The 17,826-nt window shown below is 65.8% G+C and overlaps 1 protein-coding gene across 4 annotated transcripts in view; it reads right to left on the bottom strand.

Annotated features, from left to right (window-relative positions):
- FGFR1 (fibroblast growth factor receptor 1) overlaps positions 1-15,269 on the bottom strand; it is a 29,695-nt gene extending 14,426 nt beyond the window's left edge. For 2 of the 4 annotated variants that reach the window (XM_054180809.1, XM_054180810.1), the window contains exons 1-2: positions 15,086-15,269; positions 8,240-8,427 (exon numbers count right to left, since the gene is read on the bottom strand). In XM_054180809.1, the coding sequence (XP_054036784.1) occupies positions 8,240-8,330 (91 nt within the window). In that variant the 5' untranslated portion in view covers positions 8,331-8,427; positions 15,086-15,269. The remainder of the gene's footprint in view (positions 1-8,239; positions 8,428-15,085) is intronic. The other 2 variants (XM_054180811.1, XM_054180812.1) reach the window with 1 other exon arrangement.
- Positions 15,270-17,826: the final 2,557 nt, after the last annotated feature.

Here is a 17,826-nt window from a genome sequence, read left to right as displayed (position 1 = left end):
CAAGGCGGGGTTCAGGCTGCTGCAGCTCGGTGGGCGCTGAGGCTCCCTGTGACGGTGCGGAGCGGATGCAGCGTGAGCATCCTCCGGGGTACGAGCAGCACGGGCCGGCGTGCATGGCTCTGGGTCCGGGAGCAGCAGGGAGGGCACACGGTGCGGCGAACGCCGCTCCCGAGGGCCAGAGCCGCTCAACAGCATCCTGGAAGGAAGCATCGCGCTTCCAGCTCTCCTCCAGGCCGGCGGCAGGGCAGCTTCGGGCGGGCTGAGGGCAAACGCCGATGGTGCCAAAGCTCTCCAGGGTGCAACCACTCCATATCCGAGGGGTCCAGGTTGGGGGCTGGGAAATCCCACCGAACCCTGTGCGGGCGGCCCAGCAGAACCGGTCCAGAAACGTTCAAACTTCAGCTCTTCCACGCCTTGAGGGCTGAACCCCTTTCACGGAGCGAGGTGGGCACGCAGCCCGCAGGCACCGCATGCCGGCCACAGGGCCAAGAGCGAAGCCACAGCTCTCCCTTGGGACCCAGGCGGCTCCCAGCGAGCCGCGTGGCAATTTGCAAAAGAGCAGCTAATTGCGAACGCCCACAGCATCGGAGCGCGCGTCGGAGAGGCTGTCTCACCGCAGCGCTAACACACGCCATCACCCTTGCCTCGGTGCCCACCGAGCCAGGCAAGTGTGTTCACCCTCCGAGCAGCCGCGGAGCAGCTCGTCCCGGGCACAGCCGCCACCAAAAGCCGGCGTGGGGTCCCTGCCTGCACCAGACCCCCTCGGACACCCCCGAGCGGCCCAGCGCAGGCGGGGAGCGCAGGCGGGCAGCGGGCACCGCTCCTCCCGGGACACACCAGCAGCCAGCAATGAAACTCGCCAAAAACCAGCTCTTCAGAAACCCTCCTTTAGCACAGCGTGGTCTGCACCGCGCTTTCTGGCCGCTCTTCTTTTCCTCCGACCGATGAGAAGCTTCATGGGAAAAACACCTAGGAGCAGCTCCAGAGTTTCTCCTTTTCCCTTTGCTTGAAGGAAAACAGCGCTGGGGAGGAATTCACTTTCCTCAGCCGCTGGAAGACCAAAAGCGAGGGCTCCAGATCCAGCAGCAGGAGGTTCCAAAGCGTTTGCACGTGGAATATGAAGAGCGGTGGGAGTCCCTTAGGTGGCAGGGTAAGGGTCTTGCTTTTCCAATCCTGTTTTCCCTGTTTTTCTCTCGCAGGACGGGCACTTCTCCGATTTGTGTTTCAAGGGATTAGTCACAGGCGTCTTCCAGCGCACACAGCGCAGCAGCCGCGTCCCGTCCCGTCGCTGTGTGTGTGACCACCACGGCACTCGGTGACACAACGTCCTCCTGCCCGTCCCGATTCCCTTCTCACGCAGAGCAAGGTCAGCGCGCGACAAACAGCCACGAAAACCCCAACCAACAGGAGCCGCGGAGCCGCAGCCGTATCTGCCCTTATCTCGCTGCGTCCGTATCCCCGGCGCTCGGCTCTGCCCCCCTCCCCATGCACGAACAAACACTCCTTATCCAACAGAACGACCGGCAGAAGGCGGCTGGAGCTGCTGAGGACACCCACTGCCCACAAACGTCCCCTGATGCCCCCCACTGCCTGTCCCAGGCCACCCGCACGCCGGCACACGAAGAGCCACGCGCAGGTCCAGGGTCTGGCGTCCTGCAGCCGTGGTGGGCACTGCTGGACCTGTGGGGTCCCACCACACCACAGGTGAACCGATGCTGGGCCAGCGCAGGGTCAGTTCTAGCCAGAAAGACACCACTGTGGTCCAAGAGCTCGTACAGGTCACCTCCTTGCTGAGCCTGCCCGAGGGACCGCCGTGGAAAGGCCACCTGCCCATGAACTTGCCCGGAAAGGTCTGGAGGACCGTGCTGGCAGAGGGGAGGAAGCTCCTGCCATCCTCGCGCTTGGCAAACAGCCCTCAGCCGGAGCTGCAGACGGGGGAGGAGGCAGCCTGGGGGCAGAGGAGGAATTCGGATGGATGGAAATCTTGGAGCCACCCCCAGTCCACCGCTGGGGCTCGGGGAAGCAGCATCCCTTCCCACGGGCACAGCATTGCGGGGGTCCCTGGGCAAGTGCCACCGCTCCTTCAGGGCACCCTTCGCTCACGCCCCGGCTGGGAGCAGGGCTGGGCCAGCGCAGGCTTGGCCGGTGGTGCTGCGGGGTGGCCATGGCAGGCAGATGGCACCGTGGGCACCGGGGCAGCCCAGCTCCCGCCACAGCTGATGGATGCACAGGATTCCCCTCGGAAATGCTGCCGCTCCGTAAACCCAGGGATGGCAGCGGGTGCTCCCAGGGCAGCGTGGTCCCAGCTGCCCCTTGCCACGGAGCAGCTGGCAGCACGAGGCGCGTTACCAGCGTGTCCTCCGCCTATGTTAATTAGTGCCAGCCCGCTCCATCCCGGGGCTGCATCAGCCCGAAACGTCTCTTTTCATAGGTTCTGCTTGTCTGTAACCTAAACCAGGCTCCAGGTGCAGCCCCTCTGCGGAGCCGCCAGCCCGGGGGCTGCTGCCACCGGGGCACGAGCGAGCCCCGAGCCGGCCACCTCCGCTGAGGTTTAATCAGCCAGACAAACGCTTGGCTCTCCTCCGCGGGCCCGTGCCTGCCCGGCGAGGCTCCGCAGGCTCCCAGCATCGCACCAAGGTGGCTGGGCAGTGCCCAGGGCGGGGGGATTCCCGTCCCCAGCCCGGCTGCAGGGGCGCTCATGGCATCTTTGAGCAAAACGGGGCGACTGCGAGGAGGAGGGCGAACAAAATACCAGCAGCGCCCGCTGCTCGCCTGCCCGGAGAAAGCACAATAGGCACGTTAGATCTGGCACATCTAAACTATCTCCTGTTCCCTTTTTAACTTAAACTCTCCAGCTTCCCGGTGGGGACAGGAGCCCGCAGGCACCCCCGAGGTCCCCGGTGAGGGGCAGCCCCAGCCTCGGCCGATGGCGCCTGCGCTTCCAAACGAGCCCGAAAAGTAGCTGCACGCTCCAGCGGCCAGCGCAGCCCGCCGGGGTTTTATTGCTTTATTCCAGCTTTGAAATGGAACCGAAAGCGGAGCCGAGGCTGGCGAGCGCCGGCCAGATGGAGAGTGTCACCAAGTGCATATAACTGTCACCCGTTCCCCCAGGGCCGGCCCCACCGGGGATGGCAGGGGGACGGGGACACGGGGCAGCTGCCCTGGGGAGGGCAGCGGCACAGATTAACCTCGTCCCCCTGTCCCTGTCCCCAGCAGAGCATCCCGGCGTGCGGCCCCCCGAGCGCGGGAGCCGCGGGCTGTGCCGGCCACGGTGGTGGCAATAAAGCGGCCAACAAAGCGGCGCGGGGACAATGCGGGCGGGGGGCGCGGGGCCGGGGGCGCCGGTTGCCCTGGAGACCCCAGCGGGGCTTTCCGAAGGTATTTCCTGAAGAAAAAGCACACACATGCCCGGCAGCCCCGCTAATCCCAACAGGAAGCGCTTACCGGGACGCGGGGATTGGCTTCTTTCTTATTTAAAAGGCTCCTCGCCCTGTTGACCCCCCCCCCCCCCCAACCCGGGCTGCACCGGGGGGTGACCCCAGGGGGTCCCCCCAGCAGAATCCCTGCATCCCAGCTGCTCCTGGGGCAATGAGCATCCCCGGCTCCCCTTCCCCGGGGAAAGGCTGCAGCAGGGAAATGCCAGCAGGCAAGGACTGGGGGCTCGGGGGCACCCCTGGCTCTTCCCTGGGGGGCTCAAGGCTCCCATGGCTCTTCCCTGGGGGGGCTCAAGGCACCCCTGGCTGGGCTCAAGGCTCCCATGGCTCCTCCTTGGGGGGCTCAAGGCACCCCTGGCTCTTCCCTGGGGGGCTCAAGGCTCCCATGGCTCTTCCCTGGGGGGGCTCAAGGCTCCCATGGCTCTTCCCTGGGGGGCTCAAGGCTCCCATGGCTCTTCCCTGGGGGGGCTCAAGGCTCCCATGGCTCTTCCTGACCAAGCCAGCCCGGGGGGCGCTGGGCTTCTCTGCACCCTCCAGTCCCTGGATGCTTCCCCCGGCAGGGAGAGGGGGATTTCTGCCCTGCCCCAGGCACTCCCGCTCCCCCCAGCCCCTGCGTGTCAACCGCAGCAGCATTTAATTAACAGGCGTGCGGGTGGTTTGCAAAGCTGTCAGAATAAATCCACCCCTTTCCCCCCGGGACACCCCCAGCCACGCTGGCAGCTCTGCAGCGGAGCGGAGCCCTCGGGGCACAGGCACTCACCCATGGGCTCCAGGGGACAGCCGGGGGGGGGTCCTGCCCATGCCGGGGGGCACAAGCGAACACCCCAATCCGCACAGGCGCCTATGGCTTTGAGCAATAACCGTTGGCTTGGCGGCTTCGTCTCCCCACATCTCTCCTGAGCAGCCCCGCGCTGTTGCACATGGCGGGGGGCTCAGCAGCCAGCCAGCCCCCCGACACAGGGACACCCCCCGGCACCCCCTGGCCTGGTTCCGCTCACCGTGGGGCAGCCCGGGCTGCAGCAGAGCGCCGCTGCTGCGCCCAAAGACTCATATTTCTTTTTTTCCTCCTCAATTAAGGGCCGGAGTGACAGCGTGCGAGTGGGAAGGCGGGAGGAGGGAACAATGCCCGCTCAACAGCCGGGGAGGGGACGGCCGCCGCGCCATGCCCCAGAGGACACGGCGGTGCCCCGGGGACAAGTGGCTGCAGCGACTGGGTCTGGGGGAGCGGGGGGCTCGGGGGTGCGGGTGGGGGCTGCTGGGCCCCCCCGAGCCCCGGTACCGACCCTGGGCTGTTGCCATCAATGGCAAAGATGCAGGAGGCTCCACGGGGATCTTGTAGGGCTCCAGGGGGGAATGGGCTACTCCAAACCCCATCCCCTGGGGATACCCAGGGCAAGGGGCGGGGAGACACCCAGAGCTGCAGAAACAAGGAGGGGGGGGGGGGGGGGGGGGGGGGCTGGAGAACAGGGAAACGGGGAGCGGGACACAGACCGAGGGCCAGCAGGCCACCCGGGGAGCAGCGGGGACAAGCCAAGGACCCTCGCTGTGCCACCTCTGGGGATGCCGTGGCCGGTGACAGCATGTCCCAGGCTACTGCTGAGCCAAAGAGCCCCAAACGCCTTTGCTGCTGGGGGGGCGGGGGGCAGATTACAGCCCCCATGCTCCAGTACGATGTTCCTGCCAGCACAGAGCGAGTTTTGGGGAGAGGCGGCAGCACAGCCCCATGCTCACAGGGGTCCCTGGAGCCAAGCACCGCCCCCCCCCCCCCCCCCCCCCAGCCCTGACTTTTGGCCCCTGGGTTGGGTGCAGAGCAAGACCCCCCCGGATGAACCGGTCACAACAATGCCCCGGGAGCCAGGGCCCCGCTGGCCCCGCAGATGGGCCGGGGGGAGGTTAAGCCTGCGGCCAGCTGGGCGGCTGGGAAATGGGGCAGCCCCCCGCCCCAACGGGGGCTCGGCCACACGGGGAGGGGGCTGCAGCCATGGGCTCCTCTGCCAACCCCCCCCCCCCCCCCCCCCGCCAGCTCCGGAGGGCAGACGCATCCCCCTGGGAAAGGGAGGGGATGCATCTGCTGCACCGGGGCGGCCGTCGGGGCTCAGCGTGCCCCAAAAAGACCTGCCCAAGGCAGGACCCCCCCGCCCCCCGCCAGGACACGACAGTGCCCCGCTCCCCAGGAAAACCTGCTCGGCTGCCCTGCACCCCCAGCGCCCCCCAGGCAGGGATGAGGCAGAGCCCGGGCGGTGGAAATGCCTGAAGAGCGGCGAGGACAATAGCAGACAAGGAGAGAGGGAAAGAAAAAAAAATCCCCTCGGCAATTTTCTGCAGGTTTCTATTTAACCTGGAGACAAAGAACGGCTTTGTGAGGGAGCGCGATGGAGGTTGCTCATGGAAATTTCTTGGCTTTTCCCCTTAACTAGGGCTGCTCTTTTTTTTTTTTTTTTTTTTTTTTTTTACCACCTCCAAATTTAGGTAACTATAAAATGCTGCAAGTGCCCATTAATATTTTATTTGCTGCAGATTTTTCAGCAACGGGAGCGAGCCCCTGACAAAGGCAGGGCCCCCGAGCCCCCTCCCCACGCCAGGAGGGGAGGCGGGCCAGGGCTGCGAGCCCTGCGAGGCAGGGGCCGCGGCCGGGTGCGGGGGACGGTGCCCTGTCTGAGAAGGGAGCTCAGCTGCCTCAGAACCGGGGGTAAACCCAAACCCCATAAACATCCAGAACAAAGTCCGGGAAAGCTGCTGCCTCCGTCGCGGAGGGGACGGAGCGCAGCTGCTGCTGCCCCCCGGATGATGCTCCGACGCTCGTGAGCCGTTGGCGATGCTGGGGAAGGAGATGCGGGGACACGATGCCCTGCGGGACCCCGAACGCCCCCGGGGCTGGACACGGAGCCCACCCTGGCAGGGGACCTGCAAGGTGCCGGTGGCACGACCCTGGCTGCGGGTCCTGGCCTGGGACCGGCTCTTCCCATCCCGCGCGTCCTGCCGGGAACATTGTGTTCCCAGCAGCCGGCCCCGGAGCCAAGGGACAGACTCTGCCCCAGCTGAGCTCCTGCTGTGGCACTAATTGGGCCGCCCTGGTGAGAACCGTGTCGGGAAACGTTTCCAGAGGTTATTGTTAGCCCTGGCACGAGGCTGGCGAGGAACCAGCTCCCTCCTCTCCAGCCTCTCCGCCGCCGGAGGCTGCTCCCCAATCCCTGCTGGGGCTGCGGGGCTCCCTAAGCACCCCAAAAACCACCTTTCCTCAAATTATCCCTCGGCCTGAACACCCCGACAGCTTTCCCAGCCAGGGCTGCCAGCACCGCTCTCCCGGCAGCACGAGAGCCATCCTCACCCCAACGCCACCAGGAAACCTCTTCCAAGAAGAGCAATCTCCCGAGAAAAACATGTTTACCACTGTCAACCCCGTTGTTTACAGAAGCGGGGAGTAAGCACGCCAATGGAAAAATCTCGGAGATGATCTCTGTGAGCGGCGATGCTCTGCCCAGGCTCCTCTGCAGCTCCCGTGGGACCATTCCCAGCCCCAGCCATCTCCCGGGACGTCTCTGTCACCAGGCTACCTGCTGCTCAGTCCCCAGCCCGCCGGTGACAGCATCACGGCATCCATCCCCCGTCGTCCCCCCCCAGGGCCGGTGCGGGGACCCCAGCCGCAGCGTGGTTTGCTCATCGGTGCCAGCTCCGTCCCCATCCCTGAGCCGTGAAGGGACCGCAGGCACCGCGCAGTGCCGTGCCCACGCCGGCAGCACCGGCCATCCACCTCTCGGGGTTTGGGTGGGGGGGGGAGGGAAGGGGGAGCGACCCTTAAAAAGAAAAGCAGTACCCCACAGACCAGACATTCTTGGGTAATTAAAACCAAAAGGCCGCAAGTCAGAAGCCCTGCGTGGCGCTGCCTGCTCTGTTTATTCTCCGCCTCACCGCGGGGAAGGCCAGGGCTGTGGAATGCTGGAGCCGTGCTTTCCCTTGGGGACGGGTGACCCGCAACAGCCCATCCCCTGCATCCCGGGGTGCCACCGGGCTGCGGAGCCCCGCGGGGCTGCGTCGGGGACAAACCCCCATCCTGCCCATCACAGGCCACCAGCCCTTGCAAGGCTTTTAGGGGAAGCAGCGACGAGAAGCGAGGGGGATGCCCCTGCCCGGGGCTGAGCCCCCCAGCCCCAGCGATGTGGACATCGGGGCTGCAGGAGCCGCCTGACCCAGCCCCGGCTTTGAGCCCAGCCCCGGCTTTGAGCCCAGCCCCGTGGGCATTCCCCAGCCGGGAGCAATGCCGGAGCATCCCGGGGGTCTCCGCGGGGTGCGTTCATCCCACACACTGCCCGCTGCAAAGCCTGCCCCGGTGCCCTGCGCCCAAATCCTCATCCCCACCTGCCGAGCCCGGCATCACCCCCGTGCCCAGCAGGGTGGGAGAAGGCTTCACGCACGTCTCGGGCTGCAGATGGTCACAGAGGAGCAAGTGCCATGACACACAATGACCCCCCGCCGGGGACACAGCCCCTGGCGCTTTGTACCCTCCTCCAGACCAACAACGTGGGGTTTTGCCACAATTTCCCTCCGGGTTTAACACATCCACGGGCGACGCTGGAACCGTGCACGCGCTTCTTGTGCCCACGCGAACCGCTCTCGGCAGACAACATGTGCCACATCCCCACCGGCACCAGCCAACAGCCACCAGCGTGGCACTGCGCCGCTGCCGGGAGGACGTGCCCGTGCCCGGAGCTCACACCAGCCTCCGCCTCTCCCGCGACGGAGAGCGGTGACCGCATGGCTGGGAGAGAGCCGCGCAGGAGGAGGGAGCCGCGGTGGTTCGCTCTTACCTTGGTCGGGCAGGGTGGGGGCCGGCCGGGCAACTGAGAGCGCGGCTGTGACCAGCACAGCCCAAAGGATGAGGCACCTCCAGGTAAACATCCCACTGCTGCGGCTACTGCTCGGCGACTGGGCTCCGCAACTCCCACTCCATGGGGACCCCGGGGGGGGTCTCCGCCGGGCCGTCAGCCCCTCCGAGCTGCGAAGGAGGAAAGGGAGAGTCAGGGCAGGGCGAGAGGCACCCCCACACCCCGCCATCCGGCCCCCTCCGTGCACAGCGCGGCTCCGCGGGGGCGATGCGTTCGCCAGCGTGGGCGACGCTCCTCCGGCATCTTCCCGGGCAGCGAGATGCTGCCGAGCCACGGCGGCCGGTCCCCGCGGAGGCTGAAGCGACCCAGCGCTGACGGACAGGGTTATGTTTTCCCCGCGCAAAAGCGCTGATGTGTCGAGAGTAAAACCGCTGGCGAAGCAGAATCGAATGCAGCAAAATCTCCCAGAACGGCGGGAGAAATTTTCAAAGGCCGGTTAAAGAAACGGGAGATTTCTGCTCCCCTGCACTCCTCTCCCTGCGCTTGGTTTGTGCTGCGAAGAGGGACTCCCACACGGATCAACATGCCGCAAGATTTTTGCGACAAAAACCCCTGCGGCCCAAGCCGGGTCATCGCAGTGTGGCAGCTCCCAGAAATTTCTTGGTTTTCTTTAACTTTGCTCAGATGAAAAACAATCTCGAAATCTTGACAAGTTCTGTGGGACAGGAGAGATGTTTCTGTCGGGCTCTGAAAGGCCACTTCTCCCCTGCAGGAATGCCGGCGAATGCCCCTCCTGCCTCTCTCCCTTCTTCCCACATCTTCTGCCCCAAACGCCCCCCTTCGGACCAGCGGCACCTCGCTCCACTGTGGCAAATCCCACATTATTCGGACCAAAATCTGACATTGCCCATGTCACTGTGCACCCCCGGCGAGGCAGATCCTGCTGCAAACCCCGGCCCCCTCCACCCCCTGTAGGATCTATAGGGCAGGCACGCAGCCCCCCGCCATGGGAAGGCTTCCCGGAGCTGAAGGGGTTAGCTCCCGCCTGCGGCAGATCGCTTCCCACCAACAGCTGTTTTCGGAGCAGCCGTTTGGGGAGAAATCCCCCGGCTTCCACGGCCAATACTGCAATTCGCTCTTGTCCCTGCCAGCTCTCAAGCCGGGCTCTCCAGCCCACCCGTCCCCTCGCGTCCCCGTCCCCTTCCCCTGCCAGGGCACCGCTCCGCGCCAGGAGGCATCAGAGCCGGGTTCTGGCCCAGGGAGACCCAGCGGAGCCCGATCCTGGCTCAGGGCGCCCCGGGGATGTGCCCTCCATGGCCTTCATCCCTCCTCCCCGCCATGCTGGGAGCGTGGAGCTCTGCCAAAACACGTCCGAGGGGGACGCCGGAGCCAAAGCCCGAGCCCAGCCGCCCCTGGCCAACTGTTTCCAGCAGTGTGGATGCGAACGAACGCCCCCCCCCCCGCCCCGCTCCACCCCCGCGACACATCTGTGACTCCGCAGGCGCCTGGGATGGAGGTCCTGACACTGGCCGCCGTTAATGGTCCCGCTGGGCTTTGCTGAAGAGCTCGCCGGCGAGATCCCTGCCCAGTTCGTTGCACAACCCGAGCACGGCCGCGCTGCTCCGGCCAGGGCACTGCTGACGACGGATGCTCCGGGAGAAGAGGAAGGAGCAGGGTGTGGAGGGGATGATACCATCCCCAAAACCCTCCTCCAGGCTGGGGCGGCCAGCGCACCTCCCCAGGGAGCAGCCGTCCCCCCGTGCCCCGGAGCCCTCGCCCAGTATCCGCAGCTCACCCGGTTCCTCTCTCCACCGGCTCCTGCTCCCGCAGCCCCGTGCGGAGCCGTTCCCCACCTGCCGCAGGAACGAGCGCTTCCTTTTGCCATAAGGCGCCCGCCTAAAACGTGCGCTGTTAAAAACACTGAGTAATAATCGTAGTGAGTAATAAGCCGCTACTCATCCTCCCCACGCACTTGCTCCGTCGGAGCTCCGGACACCCGGCCGCCGCCTCTCCTGTTCCAGCGAGACCCTTCGCTCCCCTCACCCGAAGCTTTTCTGCAGGGATGGGCTCAGAAGCCGCCAGCACCAGCCCCAGAGGGCTCTGGTTTAACACCGGGTGCCGCGCGGAGCTCAGACCCCCCCGAGCAGCCTCCGCAGCCCAAGGAAACCCAGCTGAGGTGCCGGTTTGGGGGCTCCGGCTGCCTCCTCCCACCCCCAACTGCTCCGGCTCTGCCCACCGCAGGAGCATTTGGGACCCAAAGTATTGACACAAGCCGTCGGGCAGGGGAAAGCGTCACCCGGCAAACACCGGCGTTATCTGCCAGCGCTCCCAGGCGCCAGGCAGCGCGCTTTAAAATAGTTATCGAATGTTAACAATTTATCAGGGTTTGGAAGGGGGAGGTGGAATTCTTCATGGAAAAAAAAAAAAAAAAAAAAAAAAAAAAAGAGTCTTCGGTATTTCTGGAAATTATTTTCTGTCTCTAAGTGGTTTTGTTTATCGACAGCACATGCTCCCCGGAACATGCCCTAATGCGGAGCGTCTGCGTGGGCCTCCCGAGCCGGCCCCGCGCCGAGGGGAGGGAGGGAGGGATGGATGGAGGGATGGAGGGAGGGATGAGGGATGGAGGGAGGGGAGCGCAGAGCCTCCAGAAGCGGCAGTTCCTGAAAAATGAGTCAGTGCTGGCTCGGCACCCAGCAAAGCCCTTCTCCAGATACACCTCGGAGCGGGCGCCTTCCAGCTGATTCAGGGGCTCGACAGCAGCATATTTCCATGGCGTAGGGAGCGCTCGCAGCCCAGCACTGCCCCGCGCCTGGGAGAGTCACTGGGAGGGAGGGATGCGTGCCAAGATCCAGAGGGAACGCAGGAGCCATGGCAGACGGGGCGGTGGCAGCAGTGCCAGCAGGCAGGCGTGGGACAGGGACGCGTCCTGCCCAAGGGGGGTGAAACCCAGCATCCTGCCTGCTCCCCCCGGGCAGGCTCTGCAGCACCCCAGGAATCCCCGCTGCTCGGGGAGGAGAGGATGCTGAAGGGACGGGGCAGCGCAGACCCTCCCCTCCTTCCCAGGGGAAAAGGGAGCTCGGGGAGCCCCCCCAGCGCCTGTCCCTGCCCCCCCGGGGCTCCCCTGCACCCGGCCGGCAAGGAGGCGAGGCAGGGAGAGCGCTCCTACCTGCGCGAACAACGGCATGGCTCTTCCCTGCGTTTATACGGCTTTTATAGGAATCCCAACAGGAGACCGTGCGCTCGGGAGGACAGCAGCGCTGGCAGGGGGGGGTCTGCGGCTCCCACCGGGCACCGTCCCCGCTGCCGCGGCCCCGGCACTCTGCAATTTACTGCTCTGGGGTGGACTCTGACGACTAAAAATGGAAGCAGCGAGAGAGGAGCCAGGGCTGACTGCCCCTCGCAGACCTGCCTCCCAGGCTGCAATTACAGCCGGCCATTACACCCACGGGGCTATTTCGGAGCGGTGACGGACACCCCTGCGCCCACCTGGGCACAGGCTCCCCGCACACCCGGGAAGATGCTCTCCGGCCGCCTTTGTGCGCCCGTGCGTTGAGGAGAAGCAGCCCCGTGTAACCTGTCTCCCCCGCTGCCCTCGGGGACCCCGCCGGCTGCACTTTCCCCTCTCGCCTCTCCCATGGCCGTGAGTCACCGGGGCTGAGCCATCCCGGGGACACGGCACAGGACGGGACCTTCCAGCAGCCTGTGCCGAAGGTTTCTGAGCTGAGTGGAGTGGGGAAGCCCCTTCCCGTCCCGTGGCTCATCCCCAGGAATGCATCCGAGGTGCCAAAAGCAGGAGCGGGTGCCGGAGCAGGGTGCCCGGTTGGGGTACCCGGGGGTAGGAGCCCAGCCTGGGGCTCCCCGGGATGCTGTACCATCGACCCCCCGGAGCAGGCTCTGGGCGTCCCCGCTGACGGCCGGCTCGGTGGGGCTGGGGGGGCTCTGGAGCGGGGCAGCTCGGCCCCCACCTCCCCCTTGGAGCAGAGCTGGCCTGGGCAGCACCCACCACTGTCCCGGAGGCGCAGGCGAGCACCGGGGTGCCTCGGCGCCAGCAACCAGCCTGTAACGCAGCCAGCAGAAAAACAACCCGGCAAGGCCAAACCCAACAGGCAGAAGAGTCTGAGCTCGGCTCCCGGGTCTGCAAGGCTTCGGGAGCCCACGGCGGGGGCTGCACCCAGCTCGGGGCTGAGGGGTGGTGACTGCCAGTGGGAGCCCTTCCCTGGCACAGATCCCCTCCAGCTCCAAAAACACAGAAAGTAGACTCGTTTTTTCTTTGAGGCTCAACACAAGCAGCCCTCCAGGCGCCCTTGGGGAAGAAGAAGGGCACGCCAAAGGCAAAATTCGTGGGCGATGCGGAGAAAAGCCTTTCCCTCGCCCAGCGCTCCTTGCCCCAGCCTGCGGCTCGGGTCAGGAACCAAGTATTTGCTGAAATAAAAAGCAAACACGACTGCAAATGTAACTATAGGGAAAAACTATAATGCCTAAAGCAGATGCATGCTTGGAAAAATAAATATCCAACTGCGCAGCACACATACTGTGTTAACCCTTCCCAGCCACGCGTGCTGCAGCCTCGCAGCTACCAGGGGCATCTCTAAGCATGGTGTTCACTGCGTGCATCCAGCGGTGGGAGAGCCTGGATGTGGGGCAGGAGGGATGGGGAAAGGCCCAGCCTCATACACAGATGTCTGTAAAACCCAATCAGTTTCAGAAGCACCCTCAAATTCAGGGATCCCTGCCCAAGGGCTTGATTTTCACATCTACGGGGCATCAAGTGGTACCTGAAAATCTGCACCGGGCTGGTACCACCAACCCTGGGAGGGGACTGGTCCAGGACAGGGACACTGGGACACAACCACAGCCTGCCATCCCCTGGAAGAGGCAGAGGCGTGTTATCAGCCCGGGAGGGAGCTGGATGGGGTTTTTGCTAGGAAAGCCGCTGGGAGGGGAAGGACACACAGCAGACGTATCTCCAACTGTTGGCATCTGCCTTCATGCCCAGAAGCAGAAGGTCCCCAACAGGGGAGAAAGCTGAATCACCGGGATGGGACGAGCATCCGTGACCCAGCCCCAGCGGAGTGGCCCCTTCCAGCAGCCAGGGCTTGGGGGCACCAGGGGGAAACCAGCTGGGGCTGGAGGCAATACAGCTCCTAGTCCAGTTTACATTTTTCGGCACGTAAATAAACTGGGAGCTCCGTCCAGTTCACACCCGAAAGCAACCCGGGCTCCTTCCCAGCGCTCCCACGGCAGGCACCTCGCGCGCAGCGAACCCGGAGCCGACGGATGCAGTTTTTGCAAGGGCTCTGCTCCCGCCTTCACCCCGCCAGGGCAGGGACTATTTTAATCCTCTCCGAGCAACACAACGAAAAGGCAACAGTGCGTGCCAGCGACCACAGAGATTAAGGGAGGAAGTGCTCCTGTGTGGGGAAAATGGCTGCTAGCCAGAGCGGTCCACGGGGCCCGGGCTCCTGCAGCATCCCCGGGGCTGGGCTGGGCAGGGGGGCTGCCCCCCGCGCCCCCACAGCCCCGCACGCACACTCGCAGCCAGCTGGTCTGCACCCAGCCAGAGCACACCCCCGCCTCCGCGCAAATCCCGATTTCACCCGGGCTGGGACCCTGGCAGACCTGAACTCGCCTGTTTTATTAAGGCGGGCAGCTGGGCGAACCGCAGCGTTGGGGTTTAAACATTGATGGGAAGGAAGCCGCGCCAGCCAGCCGTGACACTCCAGGCACGGGGCAGTAACCCAACAATCCGGGCAGAGGAGGGAATGGCGGGGAGGCTTCAGCGCTCCTCGGCGTAAGCCCAACATGGACACACTCTGCTCCTTCCCCACGCGGGGCCGGCTGCCTGCGACCGCCGCTCGCCGCCCCGACAGCAAAAATCGCCAACGCCGCAACCAAACCCGCCCCCCAAAAGCCAACCGGGCACTGGGGCTGTGCGCGCCGGCCCAGCAGAGAGCTGGGCATCGCAGGGGCCGCCACGCCGCACGCCCCTCGCCTTCGCCACGCACGAACCAGAGCGATTCCCAGAGACCCGCAGAGAGTTTGGATAAAGGAGGCTCTCGGGGTCCCCCACCTCCTCGCGGGCAGCGCACACAAAGGGAACAAAACTCCAGGACCACGATATTCCCAGCCTCTCGGTCCCCGGTGGCCGCCGCAACGGCCCAGGATCTGAAATCTTAAACAAAACCAACCCCAGCTCCTTTTCCACCTTCTTCTGGAAGCCGCGAGGCTCCCGCTCAGCAACTTTTCGGGAATATGGGCCAGGCAGCAACTCGGAAAACAGCCCCCGGCCGGGCTCCCCCGCAGCCGGAGGGGGCTCGGCTCCCCGCCCGCCCCGGGGCTGGGGCTGCGGGGGGTTTCCAGCCCCGGTTCGGCCCGAAGGACGGGCTCGGACCGACAGCGTTTCAAAACTGCCGCCCGCCGAGCGGCTCCGGCTGCCACCCGGGGCCTCCGCAGCCCCCGGGGGGTGCAACCCGGGGCCCCCGACACACGCCCACCGGACCGCCCCGCCGTCCGCACACCCCCAGCTCCCGCAAACCGGGGGCCCCCCGGCGTCCGCAAACCTCCAGCGCCCAAAAACCGGAGCTCCCCCCGCGCCGCTCCCAGCCCCGGTGCCCGCGAACCGGGGCCGCCGTCGAGCGGCCCCGCCATGGGCGCGCCGGGGGGCTCTGGGCGCACCGGGGGGAGGGTCCCCGCGGGACGGGGGTGGCCCCAGGTCCTGGATCGAGCCCCCGCCGCCATCCGCGCCGAGCACAAAGCGCTGCCCCGCGGTCCCGCTCCCCGCCGCCGTCCCGCTGCCGGCCCCGGGCGGAGCGCGGTGTCGGTACTCACCGGAGCCCCGCGGACGGCGGCGGCGGCTCGGTGCCCGCCGCTCCCGGGAACAATGGAGGGGAGCCCCGGCCGGGGCGAGAGGCGCAGCCCCGCCGCCGCCGCGCTCACAGCGGCCGCCCCATGGCGGGGCCGGCCCCGAGGTGGCGGCGGGAGGCGCTCCCGGAGCCGCAGCCGCCCCGACGGCCGCTGCCGTTGCCGCTGCCCGACGCCGCCGCGTCCCCGCCGAGCGCCTGCCGCCGCCGGACTGAGCCGCTCCCGCCCCGCCCCGCCGCCTCCTCCCGGCTCCTCCCCCGCCTTCCTCCCTCCCTCCTCCTCCTCCTCCTCCTCCTCCTCCTCCTCAGCGGCCTGATGGGGCTTGTAGTCGCCGCCGGGCTGCCCGCCTTCCCCGGAGACCCCGGGCTGCCGGCAGCCTCACCGCTGGGGTCCCCGCTGGGTTTTGGGGGCGGTTGTCGCCCCGAGAGCAGCCCAGGCTGCTCGCCATGCCCGGCGGGATGCTCGCCTCCGCGGGGAAGGTTCGGGCCCTGTGGGGCAGGTGGGGGTGAAGGGGTCACCTGCATCCCAGCGCTCTCCCTGCCCGGCACCCAGCCCTTCTGCAAAGCAAGGCCCAGGGCACCCACTTTCTGTGAGCTGCTTTTTAAAGGGTTGCCAGACCCAAAACCTTCCTGGGAGCCATGCAGGAACCACCGCTGCTGCAGTCCCTGCCCTTCCCGGCCGTGTACACCAGGCAGCCTTTCACCGAGGTTTGGAGCAGGAACATGGCAGCTCGGACACAGAGCACCCCAAAAACTCTCTACATGTGCTGTCAGCACATGCGCCGTCTGCTCAGTCTCAGCCAGGACCGCGCCGGGTCCCCAGGCCGGAGGGCAGGGTGGGATATTGCCAGGCCAGTGAACCCAGCCTGTCTTCTGTACTCTCCGACACGGGAGCCCACCCTGCAGAGCCCCGGGTTGTGCAGCTCAGGAGAGCTCCCCCAAAAGCCGGGCTGACGCGGGGGGTGCAGGGCCGTCCAGCCTCCCTGCAGGAAGCACAAGGTCGGGAGCAGCCCCGAGTCGGGCTCCGAGTCAGGGCATCCCAGAATGAAGACATCTCCAGCTGGCAGTGAAAGACCTGCGCGAGGCAATGTGTAAGTGATTAAGTTATAAGAGGGAAGAGGACAGGCTGAATTAGCCCTGTCAATCACCAGAGCTATATTTGAACCAAATGCCGGGCATCCACCTCCAGGAGCAGCCTCTTGCTGGTTCAGGCAACTGTTCAGCTTGCCATGCCAAGACCCACGGAGTATTTTCTCTCCAGGATGACAGATGTGTGGACAGGGAGAAGGGGGGAAGGTAACACACCTGCTGGGACACTGTTCTCCCAGCGAGCTGAGCGCGGGGAGCGTTTTGCCGACAGCAGGGCAGCGGAGCCGACCCCAGCCCCCCGCACCTTTGGGGGTCCCGGGCAGCCGCTCACCCCCGGCCCTGCCATCCTCTCCCCGCATCGCCCAGCAGCCGGGAGCCAGGCTGCCCTGTGCCGAAGGCGCCAGGCTAGCAAGGCTGCTGGGGGGCCAGGTGGGCACCCACCCGAGCTGGGGGACCTGCCCTGCGCTGCAGCTCCTGGCCCTGCTCCCTCCCGAGTGGCCGTGCCCCCCGCTGAGCTTTTGTCCCAACTCGTCCCAGTGTTGGCCCTGAAATGGACCTTACGGGGTTGCACCCTCGTGATGGAAAGGGGACGGGCTCACGCCGCTGCTGTTCCCTGGGGGTGAGTTTCTGCTTGACTGCATCAACGGGACACAAGTTCTTGGGCCTTTATAAGGAAAGGTGTTTGCAAATGGCAGAAAACGGGGAAACCCATCGCCTGCTCCCGGGAGGGTTGAGGATTCGGCGGCATCCCTGACCTCAGCATCCCATCTGGGCTCAGCACAGCAGTGACCACGAACTGTCACCATCTGGTGGCATAAGCGGAGCATGAGCGGGTCCTCCAGGGTGGACAGGGAGATGCGCGCTCCCCCAGAGTGGGTGGGGGCTGCCGAGGGCCACAGCAGAGACCGAAGAGCAGCAAGGCCGAAGCCGGCGCTCAGCGCCCGCCCGTACTCCCAGGGACAGGCTGGGGCACCGTGCCTCGGCGGCAGCGGCAGCACCGGCCCCTGCCAGCCCCTGGCCCTTCTCCTGGACCGGGGGGGGATGATGTGCTGAGCAATTCCACACACCCAGCGGCATCCGTGATGCGATTTCGAGGCAGTGCAGATGCTCATTTCACATTAACCTGGGCGTGTTTCCGTTAAACTGCAATTAATCAAGAACAGGATTAAGACAGATTTAAAGCAGGTCTCAGTTACTGCAGCAGCTGAACAACTTGCGGTGTGCCAGGCTGGCGGCCGCGTCTGGGCCATCCATGTCCTTGGGAGGGTGGCAGGGAGGCGGCTGAGAGGGGGAGGCAGGCTGCGGAGCTGCCCTGACGCAGAAAAGAGCCGGAGAAAGAAAGAGGCTTGCGAGGCCGGGTTTTGTCTTGGCTGTGGAGGAACAAAGGCCTTTGGGGAGCAGCTCCCCGGGGGCTCTGCCCCCAGAGCCTGCAGCTCTCACAGCCCCCCTGCCAGCCCCCCTTCCTCCCACGGCGTGGGACTGAGCGGGGGGTGCATGCAGGCACCCTCCTACCCTGCCCACAGGGACACGTACCGTCCCGTCTGCGTCCCTGCGGAGGGTCACACGTGTGTGTGCAGACGTATTTACCCTCCCGGCTCTACATGTGTGCGTCCCCAGGCT

This window comes from Rissa tridactyla, chromosome 20, assembly GCF_028500815.1.
Source record: "Rissa tridactyla isolate bRisTri1 chromosome 20, bRisTri1.patW.cur.20221130, whole genome shotgun sequence".
NCBI classification, from domain to species: Eukaryota; Metazoa; Chordata; class Aves; order Charadriiformes; family Laridae; genus Rissa; species Rissa tridactyla.
The sequence above is the reverse complement of the archived record's forward strand: the minus strand, read 5'-3'. Positions and strand labels throughout refer to the sequence as shown.